Genomic DNA, 19,692 nt, shown 5'->3' on the forward strand with positions numbered 1-19,692 from the left:
GTAATCATTCTTGACAAAAAACTACGCCTTAAAAAATATTAACTATAAGTTGAGCAATTTCAAGTAATCTAAGACATTAACAAACCTTTCCTTGACACTAAGAAACCAGTTAGTTGGCATTCAGACAGTTGCTGATATTTTGAAAATAAACAAAAGCAGGGAAACAGTGTCTTATTGGCGTTTTCACCATATGATTTTTATTATGCGCTCAGTAGAGTTTACGCGTACAGCACGCCTGTATGTCACTTTAAAGCCAACCACAGGGAAACATCACGATGAAACAGGCTGTTCTTTCACAAAGCTGCAGCCCGTGTGAATCGGAGCGGTTGTGAAGCAGTGGCTTCCCGCCCAAAGGCAGCTTTAAGGGGCTGTGTGTGCATATTCCTGCTTTGCTAGACCAAGGTGACCCTTCACTCTTAATTAGTTTTGCATGGGCCAGGTGTTAGAGCACCTTTGGGTTCGTCCTCTCTCCACTACTCTGTAAAAATGGTGTGTGTTGGGGGGAGGGAGGGGGAGGGGGGGGGCCTAAGGAAAATAGAGCAGAAGCAATACACGAGCGCTCCTACACCAACAAAACCTCAGTTAGGGAGTTTTAAAGCCATGCAGCCACTAACATTAATCAACTTTCATCCCATTCCACTTTAACTCCACCCTTTGCGTGCACTAACTCCTTCTACCCCACATTCAGCCACACCCCCGGTATTAAATACCCGCCCCTCTCCAAAACCCCACCCCCCTCCCCTGAAAGCCGCGCCCCTGCTCCCACCTGCAGCGGTACTCCTCCCCCTGTGGCAGGCAGATGCCGTTGTTGAGGCAGGGCTCTGATTGGCAGGCCCCGCGGCGGTCCCTGCACCGCGCGTCCGCGACGCCGTCTGCGCAGACACACGCGCGGTTCTGCGCAGAGAGAGAGAGAACACACACACCCGACCGGGAGTGAGGCGGAGAGAAGGGGAGCAGCTCAAACACAGACCTCTCTGAGCGCCCCCCCCCCCCCAACCCATCCCCCCGCAGGGCGAGGCGGACATGTCAGGAACGTTAGCGCACGTGTGATCAGAGGACAGCAGGACAGACTGACGGACGGACACAGATTGAAAACAGACATGCAGGCAGGCCATTAGCCAGGTGCATTTTGCTCGGAGATTCCCGGCAGCGCGGATAACTCTATTTCCCCATATTCTCCGTTTCCAAGGTATCGGGGGGGGGGGGGGGGGAAGGAGGAAGAAAAAAAGAGAAACAAACAGGGGAAGAGAAACGCCAAATCGGCGGGAGCGCAGATCGCGGAGGCTGCTGGAGACAGTCCCTCTCGGCGTTACAAAAGCAGGAACGGTTTCCAGGGGAAAGGTGCTTCTGAGTGTTAGCGCGGGGTGAGGAGGCGGACACGGCCAGCTGTGACAGAGGGGGCTGGGTTAGCGACACGGCTAGCTGTGACAGAGGGGGCTGGGTTAGCGACACGGCTAGCTGTGACAGAGGGGCTGGGTTAGCGACACGGCTAGCTGTGACAGAGGGGGCTGGGTTAGCGACACGGCTAGCTGTGACAGAGGGGGCTGGGTTAGCGACACGGCTAGCTGTGACAGAGGGGGCTGGGTTAGCCACACGGCTAGCTGTGACAGAGGGGGCTGGGTTAGCGACATGGCGTAATTCCATAAACGCAGGGGAAAATAAGGCCTTTGTCACTGTCGGCAAACACACAGGGGGAGAAATGCCGCTGGAACTCCACTGTAATTGAGCGTTATGGGCTTCGTAGGAGAGGCAGCGGGGCCGGGAGCATCAGCGGCAGCTACAGGTGATAACTTTCCACAGGATGCCACACTTGTGGCCTCTAACTGAGCTTATAGCACACCTGTTAGAAAACAGAAACATTCCACAGCTCGTAAGAGCACATTTCACTGAAAAAAGGATGGCAGAGTAGTTCTTTATTCAAACTCCCATATGGTTACTTATTTTTTCTGCACTGAATAAACTTTTATCATACTTTAATTAATTACAGCCTGATTCTCTAACGCAGTATGGCCATTAAACTAGGCTTAGCAGGACCCTGGGCTCGCCGGTATCCTGAGTATGCCGGTATCCTGGCCAACCTGGGAATCTTAATCTGGTCACCTAATCACACCCTGCCCCCCACCCCCACCCCAAATTTAACTGCCTCTCTCTTTACTTCAACCAAACTGTGGTGAGCACTCCAGTTCTAAACGGTTGCTGTACATCCCCCAGACATGGAATACATATTATTAGGAGAGTTTCCCTCTTCATTGTCAATTACACTGAGATTGTGAAAGACACTGTAGCAATAATAATAATAATAATAATAATAATAATAACAACAACTACAGCAATAATAATAATAATAATAATAATAATAATAATAATAATAATAATAATAATAATAATGCACCTGTGGATATATGGGTCAGATCCATTAAACATTTATTTTCTGCAGAACCCTCCATTCTCTCCCCGTATGCCTCTTATTTTCAATTATTGCTCAGTAGCTGTGAATCCCATGTGGCGAATCCCATAATTGCGCAAATGAAGGTCACCAAAGACAATCAGCCATTTTGTGTCTCCTCTCCTGATTCATCCAGGTGCATAATAGAGGCGCTGCCACACAGAATCTGCATCAGAAACATTTCCAGAGAATGGTTGAAAATTGAAAATTGCAAGAGACACCTCGCACAAAGAACTTTTTATAAGACCCATTTCAATCTGCTGTTTAAATATGCAACGGTCCGTACTGTTCCAATCAAAGCAGCTTTGAGTGCCTTCACTTCTTACACCCTCTCCCCCAAACAGACTTATTAATTGTTATTGTGACCTTCAGAATACCTCCACTTGATATGCCACAAGGAAATAATATTATGTGACATTTTATAATAATAAGATCCTATGAGGTTAAATTAGAGGAGGAGGAGGCAGTGTAGTATAACGGGTTAGGAGCTGGTCTTGTAACCTCGAGGTCCCGGGTTCGATTCCTGGGTAGGACACTGCCGTTGTACCCCTTGAGCAAGGTACTTAACCTGCATTGCTTCAGCATATATCCAGCAGTATGAATGGATGCAGCGTAAATGGTATGAAGTATGTTGTGTAAGTCGCTCTGGATAAGAGCGTCTGCTGAATGCCTGTAATGTGATGTAAGGCGGAGGAAAGGAGTTCAGCAGCCCTCACGTTTGGCTCGGTGAGGCAGTCCGGTTCGCTCTGGCACCCGGGCGACGCGCAGCGGCGCTGGAGCTGGACGTCGCAGTGGCGGCCCGTGAAGCGCTCCGGGCACTCGCACGCGTAGCCGTCCGCGCCGTCTCTGCACGCGGCTCCGTTTCGGCACGGCGCCGAGGCGCAGCGGCCCGCCCGCTCCTCGCACAGGGGACCTGAAAATAAAGAGGGGGACGTTACCGCTGGGCACGGGTCGCGGCGGGTTTACAGCTCGCCGTAAACGCTGACAGAGCGACTGTGGGACCCTGCTGGAGCGTGAGAGCGAGCCTTTTGTCTGAGTATGACTCCATGAGGGCCTTTTACTGAGCGGACTCACATTTAGCCTGCACTCACTAAAGCAGACACATACACACCCACACACACAAGCACGCGAACACACCCAAACACACGCACAAGCACGTGCACACACCCACACATACGCACAAGCACGCGCACACACCCACACACACGCATACACACACACACACACGCATACACACACACACACACACACATGCACGGACACGAGCACACACGCATGCACACACGCGCACACACACGCACACAAACAGACATGGGTCACCATGGGGTTTCCCTACTCCTTGTACATGTAGAATGTGTGCCAGTGGACCTCCAGACTTTGGAAACAGACTTCCTCAGACCGTGCTCACATGGCCCAGGGCCACTCTCCAGCACTACTCATGCTCTGTATCGCAAGAGTCTGTACGAGCAGCGGACTTCGGGAAACACCCATACACCTCCGAACGCGGAGTCCAGATCACAGCGTTATCCCCCTTTGGTCAGGTGAGTTCCCTCAGCCTGGGCCCTCGGCCTGCCTCTCAGCAGGCTCGCCCTCTCTCTCCAACCCGCGGCAGACCTACCTGCATGCGCTCTGATGCGACGGCTCCAGTCACAGAGCCATGCAGGTGCAGAGCCCCCCGGCGAACCGCGGGGGGGGGGGGGGGGATACACTCGGCACTCCGCCATCAGCCGCCATTTCAGGTAATTAGACGCGTTCCCGAGCACAGACACGTGTTTCACAAGGCAGGACCGACGGCACTTTATCATCTTCGCTTTCTCCTGAAGGAGCTCTCGGGCACGCCCGGCCCCTATCTGCCAACACAAAACAGTGCACTCGAACCGGCGCTCGCCTGCCTCTTATCCTTTCATCTCTGGATGAGAGGCAGAAAGAACGTTTGAATCATGCAGGCTGTTAATTGTGTATTTGCATTCATTATGCAGGCAAAACTCCCTCTCCGGTCTCCGTTTACTTTACTGACAGAACGCACGCGCACACACACATGCATACACACACTTACACACACATACATACACACATACACTCACGCATGCTCATTCACATGCTCAAACACACACAAACACACACACACATAAACATGCACGCATGCACACAGACACAGAAGCACACACACACACACAAACATGCACATGCAGGCACACACACACATACACTCACGCATGCACACTCACACATGTGCACACACACACAAACATGCATGCATGCATGCAAACACACACACGCCCGCAAACAATAATGCACGCATGCACACACATACATAAAAGCACACACACACACACACGCACCTGTCATTTATGTCCTGTGCATCTACCATGGAACAGTACGAAACTGCATGATGGACAGTGGAATCTTCCTCCCACAGATCGGTGATTTATACTGAAGTCAAACATGAAAGTTTTGCACAGAAATGAACAAACACGGTTGGATCAAGGAAAAAAAAAGTCCCTGGAGCTATCAGTTAATCAGAACCAACCACATTTATCACTTTTATGAGAGTTCTTTCACGGGCTGTCCTTGATTTCAGCTCTGCGCTCTCTGTCTCAGATGTATTGTTGTATTCCAATTTTAGACTAATGAATCTCTAATTTGTACACTGTCTTTGTTCCTCTCGTTCCTCCTCGGTCCACACACCGCCGGGGGACCGCTCAAAACAAAGTTGACAGGTTACTTAATAAATTATTTATCTGGAGTTAAATAACGCCAAAATGGCAGCCTGCCAACGGTACCTTCAATATCTTAATGGATCTGAAGCCGCAGAACAAAAATAAATAATCGTTTTTTAAAAGTATTCAAACTTCAGAGATGATGCAGAGAATGGCGGAGATTCTCAAGGACTCTTCTCTTCGATTCAGAAAGCGGCGTTCCTTTGTAGCGGATCCAGTTTTTTTTTTCTTTCCATTTTTTTTTTTTTGGCATGACTTACATAAGCAAACGGAATAACCGCTCAGAACTCCTGCATTTGGGCGACCTTGGCGTTTCATTTCCAAACTCATTTGTCGGCATCAAATGCATTCTGTCAAGCCTCCCCTCCCCCCCACACCGACAACACTACGGCCAATCATACACTGCCCTGCTACAATCGCCACCGACGGGATTCGAACCAGATCACAAAAACTTGGGGCTCAAACACCGCCGCCTCTGCAGGAAGAGCCACCTGCAGTCTCCCCCACCCCTCGCCTTCCTTCCGTCCTCCCCTCCTTCCAGAAAACAAAAAGGGGGGGGCGGGGGGGGGAACTCAGACATCATGAGCGTCTTCTCATTCAGATGTCTCCCGACTTTCAGGGGGGTGACGCAGGGGGGCATCTACCAGCACCAACGTCCATGCTGACATACACCAAGAGCCTCGTCTTTGTGTCTTCCCCGCGTCCGGCCCTAGCCTAGCCGACGCCGTCGCGTCGCGGGTTAAATTTAGAGGGGAACGCGCCCCGGGTTCAAGGTGAGCGAGGTCTGACGGCATTCCCCGGCGGGGCCTTCCGTTTCGGCGTTCCCTCCGCCGGCCCCAACCCGTTCGTCTCTCCGGCGGCTCCTTTCGTTAGCGCATTCCGCTGCGCTAATCCCCATGGCGACGCCGGCTCGCCCGTCCCGGAGGTCCGCCGCCGTCTCCCGAGAAGCTTCGGTCCGCGTCGGACTCGGCGTCCGCACGCTCGGCGGGCTTGTCTACGTTCGCGCACGCCATCGGAGTTTGGGCTTGTGCACTGGGCCTCCTCCACAAACCTGGGAACCTTATTAAAAGTATTATTGCTCATTCGTAGTCTTTTGTAATCCTTTTGACTTCAATCTGCCACTACAACAACGTCACCTTGCGTATGCAGTACTCCGCGTTTGCGTGGAAAAGGTGTAAGAAGTGAGGGTCATACCATTTAGTTATTCCCGTTAGCTTTCACCTCAGCACTATTAACCCATTCTATTTGCTGTGATAGATCCCTTGTAGCATTTCTGCCACATTCCATTCTACCGCTGCTTTACACCAGGCTGGCCAGTGGAGGATGGACTCCCCCTCCATAGCCGAGTTCCTCTCGTGATTACTTCCCATTGGGGAGTTTTTTCTCGCCACCGTTTGAGGGTTTTCTACCCACTGGGAGTTTTTTTTTTACCTTATGTACTTGCTATTTGGGTGTTCTGGCTTCTGAAGTTGTTATTTGCTTGAGGAAACTGTGTTCAGACGGGCACGCACAGCGTCCGGAAGGCACATTATTTTCCGTGAGTGGGCAGTGGTCCAAAGGCCAGGTCGATGTTGGGCACAGGACAGCATCTAATCAAGGCCCGTGGGATGTGGCTCAGTAACAAGGCAAGCGAAAGGTTTAAACTACTTCCAAACCAAATCAACTCAAAAACAAACAAATAGCAACAAAAAAAAAAAGAAACAATTAATGCGAACCACAGTGGGATCAATTTTCTTCTAAATTCTTAGAGGCTGAAGGAGCATAGGGTTCTCCTGGAGAAACCTTGGGGGGGGGGGGGGGTGGAGGCAGTCTAAAGCTTGCGTTAGTCTGTGAATAACATCACGATGCAACCCAGCGACACACCGAAGCAACAGCCCAAAAATATATAATATATCGCAACACGAAACGACACGGCGCGAGTGTTTACCTGGAGAACGGGGAGATGAGAGCATTAAAACCCCATTAAGAGCGGGGCCCCCGGGAGGGACGCGGGGCCATTAAGGCGGCGATTCCGCGCGCTAAACGCCCGAGAGGACGCCGCGCGGGGGCCGGGAAATCGGAGGGAAATCTGGTTTGAGGCGTCCCGCGAGCCGCGCTCGTTGTTCCGCGCGGCCCCGGCCGAGGCCGCTAACTCCGGGGTGATTAATGAGGGGGTTCGGCCCGCCGAGCGTGCGCCGGGGCGGGGGGGGGGCGGGGGAGGAGACGGGACGGGACCCTCGAAGCCGAGCCTTCTGGAGCAGCCGGAGCCGCCGCACTTCCGAATGACGGGGACCGGGAAGGGAGGGAGGAAGGAAGGAAGGAAGGAAGGAGGGAGGAAGGAAGGAGGAAGGAAGGAAGAGAGTAAGGCGAAGGGTGGGGGAGGCTGCTGAGTGGTTCTCACTGCAGAGACAGCGGGTTTGAGTGCCAAGTTTTCGTGATCAGGATCGAATCCCGTCGGTGCTGACTGTAATCGGGCTGCATATGATTGGCCGTAGTGTTGTCTGGGGGTGGGGGGGTTGGGGGGTGTGATTGTCTTTACCTCAGCGCCCGCGGCAACAGCTGAGCACCTGCAGCCGCCGGACTCCAGCTGTGCGTGACGCGTACTCCTCCCAAATAACAGAGCTGAGCTGCTGGATCTGGAGCTGAGCGGGGGGGCGGGGGGGGGGTGATTCTAACACGTCGGTTTGGTGTGATCGCCATCATTGTTTTTGGGTGAATGTAAAGATACCTTCCTCCCTCCCCCTTCTATGTGCTAAAAATGCTGCTGTCACCACTCCACACATCCGTACTGGTGCAGAATTAGGAAGAGGGATGACAGCATCACCTAAGAGGAATTTGGGGAATGATGGTGTCAAACAGGCGGACTCTTCTTATAGCGCACAGTGCTCCTAAAGCGACTTCAGTCTTGTCAGTACCGATGACATGGTACAGACCGTACAATGCAGGGCGGTTTACCCAAACTACAGAAATAGCAGTGCTCGGTGGGGAAGCAAGCTGCGATGTTTAAGCTTGTCCGAATTATGGAAAATGCTGGAATTTTATCACCCTGGTGGAGCCGCAAACCACCAGAGGAGACCAGACATGAGCCTTTTTATGTGAATGAGATGACCCCTACCGACCCACCATGGACTGGAGGAGGCAGAACCTAGGGCGAGTCGTGGGGCAAACAGACGACCAGGACGTGGTCTGTTCTCGTGTCATAAAAAGCCCCCACAGACACCCCTGGGCCAGACAGGAACATTCTCAACTGAATAAAAGCATTACTACGTGCATGTACATGACTGGGGATGATTAGATTAATGTGGTGGACCGGGAATAATATCGACTGAAACGCAGAAGATATGCGATACACAGACAGGCACACTGAGCAGTTACGAGATGATAGAGGGAGGTTATGATCACAGGAAGGTATGAAGTGGAAAGTGAAGTACGTATGTACATTAGTGTCTGGATCAAAGGAGCCACCACCTTGGACCCTCGTAGAGGAGTACGTGCAGGAATGATGGGTAAAATGATGATGAGATCACAAGCCATTATACAAGGCATCTCAATACTAACACTAGGATTATGGGGGAGTACATTTCTTTGATCCCAGAGGAGGAAGGGTCTCCTGGTGGTTGGGGGGTGGGGGTGGGGTTGGGCGGGCGTTACAGCCCGATTCCTGGCCAGACCTTATTTGGGCAAACTAAGGGAACTGTGAAATGTGGAGGTTTTGCTCAGGATGGCACTTAAGAGAAGTCCAAAATGACCATTCAGGGAGCCCCCACCCCACCCCAACCACCAGGAGACCCTTCCTCCTCTGGGATCAAAGAAATGTACTCCCCATAATCTAGTGTTAGTACTGATATGCCTTGTATAATGGCTTGTGATCTAATCATCATGAATGACTGGTAGCAGTAGATAGTCTTGCTCTTCAGGGTTCAGGGTCTTGCCAACCGTTATTTTGTATAAGCAGAACCCAGTCATTGCGTGTGTATGCAAACCCGTACTCACACATAAACATTCAGGTCACAGGTTATGAAATGAACAGGGTCAGATAAACTTGTTTTCCTCCTTGTGACAAAATCCAAATCCTTACAGGGTACATTCAAAATGTCGGTTTGGTTTTAAGCATTTTAGAACAGAGAGGGTTGGTGACCTCTTCCAGTTCCCCTGTCAAACAGACAAGAGCCATCACTTAGTTCATTTGGATTTGGTAATTTTCGACCACGCTTCCCAATCACACGAGAGAGGTTCATTATATAAATGATTATGAAGAATGCCGTGATTGGGAGACAAAAACACTGATTAAATAAGCATTCTTCTTTTTTAACTCAATTACATAAAACAACTGCAGCCACCAAAAGTATCTGGCCAAATCACAGTATGTTAATAAGGTTTAAAAACAATACTCGCCTTATTTTCATTTAAGTAAAAAAAAAAGGACAAATGACGCTCCTGGTGTTCCAAAGCTTGTCCCACAGTCCAGATAGTGGCATTCACTAAAAACACAAAAAGCCTAACAAATGTCTGCATCTCAGCAGTGACCATACATGCAGAAAGGTAGAGGCAGTGAAAGTCTTTGACAGCTTTCTGTCAAATTGACTTTTTTTTGTTTTAATATTTTTTCCTCATTGCTGTTGCCAATTGCAATATGAACTGGATATTTCAATAATAAATTAGCAAAAGAACAGAGTTGTCATACTGACATCATACTTGTGTGTATTTCTCAGTTTATGATGACTTCCCACTGTTTTGCCAATCACACAAACAGACAAAGGCTGTTAAATCTCTGTGTTCTTCTCAGTCCAGAAAAACTTTCCCTCCAGTGGAAAATATCAGACCACAACCAAACATTAAGCCAGTTCACTGACCAGGACAGCCAACTTGCACAGGAGGCATTAAGACTCAGGCTGCATAAACAAGGACCAACATTACTTCTCTGCAGAGATAGTATAATAGGGATAGGAAGTCATGGTGTCACATTACTGGCAGACTATAGATCCAGTCATCCACCATTAAAGCTGCGGACAGAAATTGAGCAGAACTGGGCATGTGCAGGGCTTCTAAATTACTTCCTGTAACTGCTGTTAAATTACTGAACTAAACCGCATTAGTGCTGATGGTCAGCCAGCAGGTGCTCCAAGCACCATAGAGCACAATCTCGCACAGTTGGCCAAAAAATGTTTTTCCCATTTACCACAGGTGAATAATTTTGGAATCGGATGTGCTGAATTATCTGGTGCAATGATCATTGTTTTTATTGCGCATATTAAAATCATATTTGTAAATTGCGCTCATAATTTATCAAACTTCGTGGAATACTAATGCGGTCGCTAATACAATGAGGGGGAAAAGGGTATTTTTAAGAACTATTTTTCTCTCTGACATGTCTAATTTCAAAGACTTCTGCAACCAAATTATTGATATAGCAAAAAGCCAAGCTGCAAGCCATTAATACCACTTAAGTTGTCAGAAATGGCCTTGAAACAACCGCAGTCTTACACTTGGTACAACAGTGTATCAGGCAAATCAGGTAAATCTAGATGGTTGGATGTGTTTGTTCAAATGGACCAAACTTTGACATACTGTTGGCCCTTTAATATACTCTGTGCCCCAAGTAATTTTAATGCCCACCTAGAACTGCAAGGCAGTTCGTCGACATTATACTAGTCATTCTCTCCCTCTCCAATCCAATCCACCGGCAGACATTTCAGCTTGTCTACAAGACATTTCAAGCTGGGTGACAAACCACCACGTAAAGCTCAAACTGCCAAAAACTATTCTGTCTTGGCAGTTGTTCCAGCCAAGTCTTTCCATGTCTTGGCCTTTCCCTCACCATCGATGGCACCACACTGTCACCCTCTCCATCTGCTAGGAACACAAACTGTCTCTCTCGGAGAACGTCACGCCAGCGTGTCAGACAACTATTCTGTTTATTAATGTTAGTTTACTTGACGGGGCGATGCACATTAATTGCCAGAGTTATAGGAATGCTAATTTTCATCTGTATTCCCTATGGCTGTGGGAGGAAACCGGAGTACCCGGAGGAAACCCACGCGAACACGGAGAGAAGATCCTGGCAGTACATAGCTCTCCGGGTTTCAAGGTCTTTCATAAAAGCACACCCCAGTCAACGTACGCGCTACTGTATATGTGAACCCGTATTCACACATAAACATCCAGGTTACAGGTTCTGAAAATGAATGGGGTCAGATAAACGTGTTTTGCAGAACTGTATTTTTATAAAGATTATGCATACGCGGTATTTTAGAATTTTACAGTCATTGTTTCTCAGTCAATTTTTCATTTGCTTTCTGTGGGAAACTGTAATTTGGCATGAACCACAAATAGAATCCTGTTTCTCTCTCTCTCTTGGGTTATATGTTCCACTTGGGAAAGCAGTCTGGCTCTTCACACATCAGAGTTATGCTGGAGAGTTTGCTGAATTTCATGGTCTTACAAGCATCTACAAAAAAAGACACCTTAGAGTAGATGTGGGTAGTGGCTAAGACTCTTGACCGGTATACCTCCTTCATTGCAAAACTGTCTCTGTGTGTGTGGAACTTTTTATAGATTTGATAGAAATGGCCAACTCAGTCTGAACAAACATGGGGGGCAGGGGCTGACCAACTTTGTGGTAAAATTGTTCAAAGAAAAAAAAAAAAATCTTAATCAAGGAATAAGTATTTTTCTCAAAAGCAACCAGAGGTAGCAGAACTGAGAAGTCAGTTGGTCTGGTTGGTGTGTGCAGGGTCTGGTGATTTTTCTGAAGATACGACAGAGCTGTCCCAGCTACCTGATAGGCTGGCATGAAGGTTTTGAATTTGATGCGAGCTGATATAGGTAGCCAGGAGGAAGGAGGAAGATAAGCAGAGCAGTGAGATGTGTGAGCCCAGGGAGCACTTGCATAGGTCAGAGAAGCAGCAGCATTCTGGGTGAGCTGCTGGGGGGAAGGTGCAGTAGTTCAGACACGAGATGACCAGGACTCCAGTCATCTCCCGTCTGGACTACTGCACCTCCCCCTCTTGCCCAACCCCCCCCACCCTCCCACCCCCAGCTCATCCAGATTGTTGCTGCTTCTAGATTAATTTTCATTTTTTCTTTGAACAATTTTACCGCAAAGTTGGCCAGCCCCTACCCTCCATATGAGTTGGCCATTCTGATCAAATCTACAAGAAGTTCACACCCAAAGACACTTTTGCAATGTCTGCAATAAAGGCAGTAAAGGCGGTACATGTCAAGAGTGCATCTTAGCCACCAACCTTCTTCCACATCTCCTCTAAGGTGTCTTTTAATGTAGATGCTCGTAAGACCATCAAATTCAGCAAACTCTCCAGCATAACTCTGATCTGACAGAGCCAGGAGGCTTTCCCAAGTGGAACATATAACCCTCTTCCCTTTGGGTCACACAGGAAAGATTGGACAGTAGAACCAAGAGAGAAACAGGATTCTATTTGTAGTTCCTGCTGCATTACAGTTTCCCACAGAAGGCAGATAAAAAACTGGCTGAGAAACAATGACTGCAAAATACTAAAATACCGCGTATGCATAATCTTCACAAAAGGCAGTCACGTTACATTACCTGAATTTTACAGTTTCCTCCAGCTTTGCATGCTAAACAGTGGTTTGTCGATCTCATTCCCTGAAGACGGTGTGAGTGCTTTTACACTCTTCAGCTATAGGCCCTGGCTTAACTGGTACAATTCTCTGAGTAGCTGTATACATTACCACCAACATGGAAAATAGGCACCAAGTGCGCAGCGCGTGATCTCACAGGCTGCAACATATAATTACTCATCAGCGCACGGGCAAATGGAGCAAACAATTAGGCCAAATTAGACAAGAAAAACAGGAAGCTGCACACATGCACAAACACACACCCACACGTGCGCACACACACACACCCACACGTGTGCACACACACACGCACGTGCGCAAACACACACATACACACACACATGCGCACGCACACACACCCACACGTGTGCACACACACACACGCACGTGCGCAAACACACACATACACACACACACACACACACGTGCGCACACACACACAAACACACACGTGAGCAAACGCACACACACACACGCTGCAATTTCATTTTTGGTGGAAACTGCACTTACAGCAATCAAACACTTGAGAGATGCTCAGGGCAAATTATATGATAAAATATATAAAAACACAGGCAGCCCATTCTTTACATTGTGGCATTAGGAAGACTATCGAGAGTGCCTTACATACTAATCCACATACAAATTTATATTTCCATTTTTAAACACTTTTTTCGTTTAAGTACCTTGCTTAATGGTACACCAGCTGTGCCCCTAAGGAGAATCAAACCCACAACTATTGAGTTACAAGCCCAGCTCCTTGCCCATTATGGTGCACCTGCATGTGTATACAGTACGTTCATATAGGTGGAAGGTACCTTACTCAGGTTAAGTCAGTATGTACGCACTCACACTTTTCAGGGTAGTGGATGCTCTGGGAAATGTTTATATGGCCTTCACACCGCCCAATCACACCTTCTGCATGCAACTCACTCCCATTTCCATGTACAGAACACATTCAAACCGTTACCTGTTCTCCAGGTGAATTTCCTTCCTCAAAGAACATCAGCAGTGCCCCAGCCAAACATTCAGTCCGAAGCACATTCTGGAGCTCCACACAATTACCTCCGTACATGGCAGACTCGCTTTGAAATTAAGACCCATCACTGGAAAAGGGCTTGCTAATAAAGTTTTACTGAACCAATTTTCACCGAGTGTCAAATATGGACGCTCTCCCAGGCTACACGGCCAGAACCATTTCCTATTCATCGCAGATGGCGTCTGGACAGTAACTAAACAAGTTATGCAACGGAGCATTCCATGCACTTGTGAGGCAATAGGTGCACGTGCGGGGTCGTGACCTTTAGGCACTGTATTCTGTGGATACAAAAAATGTTTTTTTTTTTTTTTTTTTTTGCACATCTTGTGTAGATCTATTTTTGCTTAGCTCTACTAGAAGTAAACTAAGGCATTCTTCTTGATATGGGCAGTGGCATCCATTTTGTTAAGTTGAAAAAACGCAGAGCATTTTAATACATATTTGACAACAGTTGCCAAAACATTGGTCTCATGCCTTCCAATAGGCCCAGGGCAATATGGAACAGCTTTTCATGAAATGTTTTTAGCAGAACAAAGGTGAGGGGAAAAAAAACCCTTTGAATTGACATCTGTATCAGAAGAGAAGGATATGAAAGCACGGCCCTCTCTGTGTGCTAACAAGTCTCCAGGTCTAGACAAGATTATAACTAGATTTCTAAAAGCACAAATGCAACCTGCAATACTATAGCCTACACAGCGATTCGGTCTATTTCCAAAGACCGGTCCCACTTTACAAGAAAGACAGCAAGGCAGAGGTTGGGGACTGAGTGCTGAGGAAATGTTCTCAACACAATGATGTGGAGGATTTTTAAGATCTGCGATTTTCAAAATATGTGTGCACAAAATCAATATTCCATTGAAAACAATTGAGAAGTGTTGAACACTTTAACCTGTTATGCTTTGGGCTGTACAACGTGTAGGCATTTAAACTCAAAAACAAAATGAATCGATCATAACAGGGACATCATTTCATGTGTTTTCACGTTGATATATGATGACTACGTATGGTCGTGATGTATTAACCGCTGCACTATTGGCTCCCTCTCAAATAAAGGAATGAAGAAAAAAGAAATCAAATGTTATTTCTAATAAAAATGAAAGAAATGTCATTATTACCCGTGTGTCCTGGATCGCAGATGCAGCGGAAGGAGTTTGGAGTCACCTGATGGCATCTTCCACGGAGACATCCTTTGTCACAATTCCCAATCACTTCAGAACAGTTTACACCTGAAAAATGTAAAATTCAAAATGTATTTGCAAATGAAAAAGGAACTTTTTTATTTTTTGTTTTTCAAATGAGACAGTTAAAAGAAAAGAAAAACAGGCAAAAACATCCTAATATATATATATTTTTTTTAGATGAAGAATCATTATATATAGCTATCCTAGTTAATTTGGCAGAACTGAATGGATTATTTTGAAAGCGAATGCAGACATAAGGACCTGTCATTGGAGCACTCTTTCAGACTGATGTGAGACGCGGGGATGAAGGAGGGAGTGGCCAGACGCCGCGCCCCCCTCCCGTTATTACAGGTACTGCAGAGAGCGCACTCCAGCCAGCCCGCTGCAGGGCTCCTCTAACTCACACGCTCTGATGGGGGGGGGGGGGATCTGTAATTTTGCAGGACTGGCCCCAGACTTCCTGGATCTGCTCAATAAATCCACATACTGTGACCCACCCCCAAACAATTATAAGTTCATATATGGAATATGTATTTACAGTGTATGTAACTAGTGCAATTTTTTATTTGTTGTTGTTGTTGTTGTTGTTGGTGTGCTTCTTCTTCTTCTTCTTCTTCCTGTCATGGCTGTTCTTCTTCCTCTACTTCCTCTTTTTCTTCTTTCTGCCGTTGCTGTTCTTCTTCCTCCTTTTCTTCTTCCTGTAATTGCTGTTCTTCTTCTTCCTGTCATTGCTGTTGTTCATCCTCTTCTTCTTCTTCTTCTTCTTATTCCTGTTGTTGCTGTTCTACTTCTACTTCCTCTTCCTTTTCTTATTTTTCCTCTTCTTCTTCCTACTTTTTTTCTGTTCTTCTTCTTCTTCCTCTTCCTTTTATTCCTCTTCCTCTTCTTCTTCTTCCACTGGTACTCAACACAAGTTCTACTGAACCACTGGTCCACAACACATGCACAACATAAACATGCCGTCATGGCAACAGCACTTCATTACATTTACGCAACCTGGTCTTATCAGCAACAAAAAAATCATGTGATATCCCACAGCATGTTCTGCCTGAAAAAGTTTAAATAACGGGCCTGAGCCAGATCTCACTCACTGACAGGCACGCAGGGAGGGAAATTAAAATCTAAATTAAACGGAGGGAGGAGGGAAAAAGGATAAGGTAGCAGTCAATTAAGAAAGCTTTCAGGTGGGACAGAAAACCATTTCAGAAATAATTATGGTGATTAGAGGGGAGAAGAAAAAAAATGTCCCGGCAAATTCTGCACAAATAAATAGCCCATAGGGGCATCTGTACCTTCTCGAAATAATTGCAGAAAGGCTAAATGAGAAAAAAAGCAGTAATTATGATAAATAAATAAATATATACGGCATGGCTGAAAAGGACTGGGGTGGTTGTTTCCATGTAAGGTGCATTTGGTCATGGCGATTTAACTTAACGAGCTCGTTTTATTTCCCTGTTCGCTGAGGCTACCGCGGCGCGGACTCTGAATGAGAGAGCGGGGTGGCGAACGGTGCGGAGGACTCTAGCCGCGTCGGGCGCCAGGGCGACCAATCGCAGAGCTGGCTGCCCCATTACCTCGCTCACCTGTGAGGTGGGAGGGGCACAGGCACTCGTACCCGAGCCCCGCGCTCACGCAGGCCGCCCCGTACGCGCAGGGGGTCGGGACGCACGGGTCCGACCGCTCGCAGAACTCTCCGGAGAACGGGGCGGGGCACCGGCACCGGTACTCGGGGTCCCGCGGCAGGCTCCGGCAGGCCCCCCGGCCCGAGCAGAGCGGTTCGGAGGGGGCCCCGCGGCACCGGTGCCCCTTCACGGTGACGTTGAGCCGCAGGCCCGCCCCGCAGAGATTGGCGCCGCCCTGGTGGACGGAGGAGAAATAGCGGTTGCCGGCGGGCAGTGGCTCCGTCTCCGCTTCCGCCGTCCCGTCGGCGTTCCCGCCGTGGGGGGCACAGGTTCGGAAGTCCTCCTCGGAGACGGCGAGCGGGCGGACGCCGTAGGCCGCCAGCGCCGGGTCCAGGGGGGAGAAGAGCAGCCGGTCGCCGAGCTGCACCTGCAGGGGGCAGAGCTGAGGGAACGGGCGCGGCCCCTCGCCCCCCGCCCCCCCGGGGCCCCCCCAGCACTCGGCCTCGCTCCCGCACACGCCCCGCGCCAGGCTCCACGCCACGCGCACGGTCTGGGGGCGGGGCCGCCACTCTGCGCCGGCGGGGAGGCCGCAGACCGTCTGCCCGCGGGCGCCGCCGTTTGTCACACGGAGGAGGAGGAGGAGGAAGAGCGAGAGGGCATGGACGGGCACACGCTTCCTGCTTCTTTCCGCCACGACCTCAGCCACCATCTTCATCCTCATTGAGGTCTTCAAGGTCTAGCAGGAAACCGTGTTCAAGGGACAGGTTGGGAAGGCAGTCTGCACTCTGGTGAACTGTGCTATCCGTCTCCCATGGCTAGCGTAAGGAGCTCCGCAGCAAAATATCAACCTAAAAACGACAAAAAGACCATAAATAGTGCATTACTTAATACGACAAAAAGACCATAAATAGTGCATTACTTAATACGACAAAAAGACCATAAATAGTGCATTACTGAATACGACAAAAAGACCATAAATAGTGCATTACTGAATACGACAAAAAGACCATAAATAGTGCATTACTGAATACGACAAAAAGACCATAAATAGTGCATTACTGAATACAATTAAAGTTACGCCTTACTTCCTGTTCGGATTCTTAGGGAGTTTCTCCCTGAGTTTGCATTTCAGTTTTACCAGTAATATATATATATATTTTTAAAGCACACAAATCTCTGAAGAAATAACTTTCTCAAAATGTTTTTTTTTTTTTCCATCTTCATAAGTTTGTGGGAAAATACTTGGGTGGCTGTGGCTGGATGAATCTCAACTCGATACAATTATAAGTCTGTACGCATTATGAAATGTTTTATGCAATTATCTTGTCACACTCACACTCTCATCTTGCCACAAAGTCCAGACTTGTCTTTAATGGAAAACAGTATTAAGTATGCAGACACTGGGACGTCAACCTATTTTACCATAAATGTCATCAGTTTTGTGGGGCTAATTTCACATCTAAACTAATTCATGTTTCAAAGAAAACATTCTGACATTGTTTTATGACATAGTTGTATTGTACTGTCATTTTAAATAAACATGTCACATCACAAAAATGAAAAAAAGAATCAACATCCTTCAGAGAGGTAAATTAATCCTTTGGAAAAATGTCCTAAAGCAAAAAAATGAGATATTTTGAACGGAGACTGGTAATATTAACAGGTAGAGGCATTTCTACCCATATATCAGGGGCAACTACAGTATTTGGATTATTTTCATTCCATACATACATTTTCCACAGCAAACACCCAGAGATGCATGTGGACACAACTCAGCAACATGCATAACACAGCACATAATGGTGGCATGGGCTCTTTCGAAAACAGCCACGTTCAAATCCAAACTACAGAATACAACTTTGTTTGTCCGTCCATTACAAATGCATTAAGATCAGTTGCTTTCTCTGAATTTCACAACCTGATGTTTTTATTGTTAGAAAAGAAATACAACCATTGTATTCTGAATATAACGGGAAGACAAGGACATGTATGTGCTACAGTACAATATTAGAATTCAGATTTGACACCAATTCCTAAAATGGCCTCTGTGACTGGTGTCACAGGTGAGGGGGGGGGGATATATTATCTTACCGATACATAGAACAAATACAGGTAACACAATCTATATTTGTTTGGTGTATACCACAGCGCGTAGCACGTTATCAATATTCTGTTCGCTGCGGGGGGGGGGGGTGTGGCGAGGCAGGGGTTTAAAAGGCGCGGTGCGTCGCACCCGAGTCGGGGTAATGCACACACAGGAGGGTCGGCCATCACACACACACACACACACACACACAGGAGGGTCGGCCATCACACACACACACACAGACGCTGACAGAGCCATCTGCTGAGAGGTTCCTGCTCATTACACTCAGTGCTGGATGTGCAGTTTCCCCTCACTCAGTCTTTCCATAAAAAACTTTATTTATTTATATATATGAAAACTGTAACAGAACCGTGTTCTGGTAGTCGATAGCTAAACCGTTGCTGTCTTTCTCTCTAGTGCTGGTACGCTAGGTATGCGAAATATGAAAAGTCTATAATAATGCATTTTCTCTGTCATGCACTGTCAAATTCAAATCCATATAAGCTTTATTGGCATGACGACACATCAGCATAATATTGCCAAGCAACTGTTGGCATGGACTGTAAATCAACAGCAGTGGCAGCTGGGGGATGGGGTCCTCTCAGGATATGAGACACTGCCACAGACTATACAGCCAGTGGTGTTGTGGAGAACACCTGTCTCCTCCTCACCAGTCTCACAAGAACCACACAGCGTTTCGGCTTTTGGCAAACCATGACCAGGCATAACGGCCTTTTCCAACGGTCAGACTGCGGTCGCTGGGCCTGCACTCGGTCAGGATGTGCCTCGGCTTTGCATCTCTGACAGTGAAGAGATACCCAGCTAACGTGTGATCACCCTTTAGGCCAACAGCAATCAAGCTTTCTTCAAAGTTATGGTTGTGGGCCCAGTGTTCCACACAGAAACTGAAAAATTCTCTCTCCACAAGAATCCTTTTTTTGATGATGATGATGATGATGATGAGGAGGAGGAGGAGGAGGACAAGAAGGATATTCAGGAATATAGCGGATATCTTTGCATACG

The 19,692-nt window shown here is 47.7% G+C and overlaps 1 protein-coding gene across 1 annotated transcript in view; it reads right to left on the bottom strand.

Moving 5' to 3' along the window:
- Positions 1-17,243, bottom strand: part of LOC118218360 (protein eyes shut homolog) — a 101,129-nt gene extending 83,886 nt beyond the window's left edge. The window contains exons 1-5 of the mRNA XM_035400964.1: positions 17,211-17,243; positions 16,545-17,133; positions 14,896-15,006; positions 3,163-3,359; positions 767-894 (exon numbers count right to left, since the gene is read on the bottom strand). Of these exons, the coding sequence (XP_035256855.1) occupies positions 767-894; positions 3,163-3,359; positions 14,896-15,006; positions 16,545-17,133; positions 17,211-17,243 (1,058 nt within the window). The remainder of the gene's footprint in view (positions 1-766; positions 895-3,162; positions 3,360-14,895; positions 15,007-16,544; positions 17,134-17,210) is intronic.
- Positions 17,244-19,692: the final 2,449 nt, after the last annotated feature.

Source organism: Anguilla anguilla, chromosome 18, assembly GCF_013347855.1.
Source record: "Anguilla anguilla isolate fAngAng1 chromosome 18, fAngAng1.pri, whole genome shotgun sequence".
Taxonomy (NCBI): domain Eukaryota; kingdom Metazoa; phylum Chordata; class Actinopteri; order Anguilliformes; family Anguillidae; genus Anguilla; species Anguilla anguilla.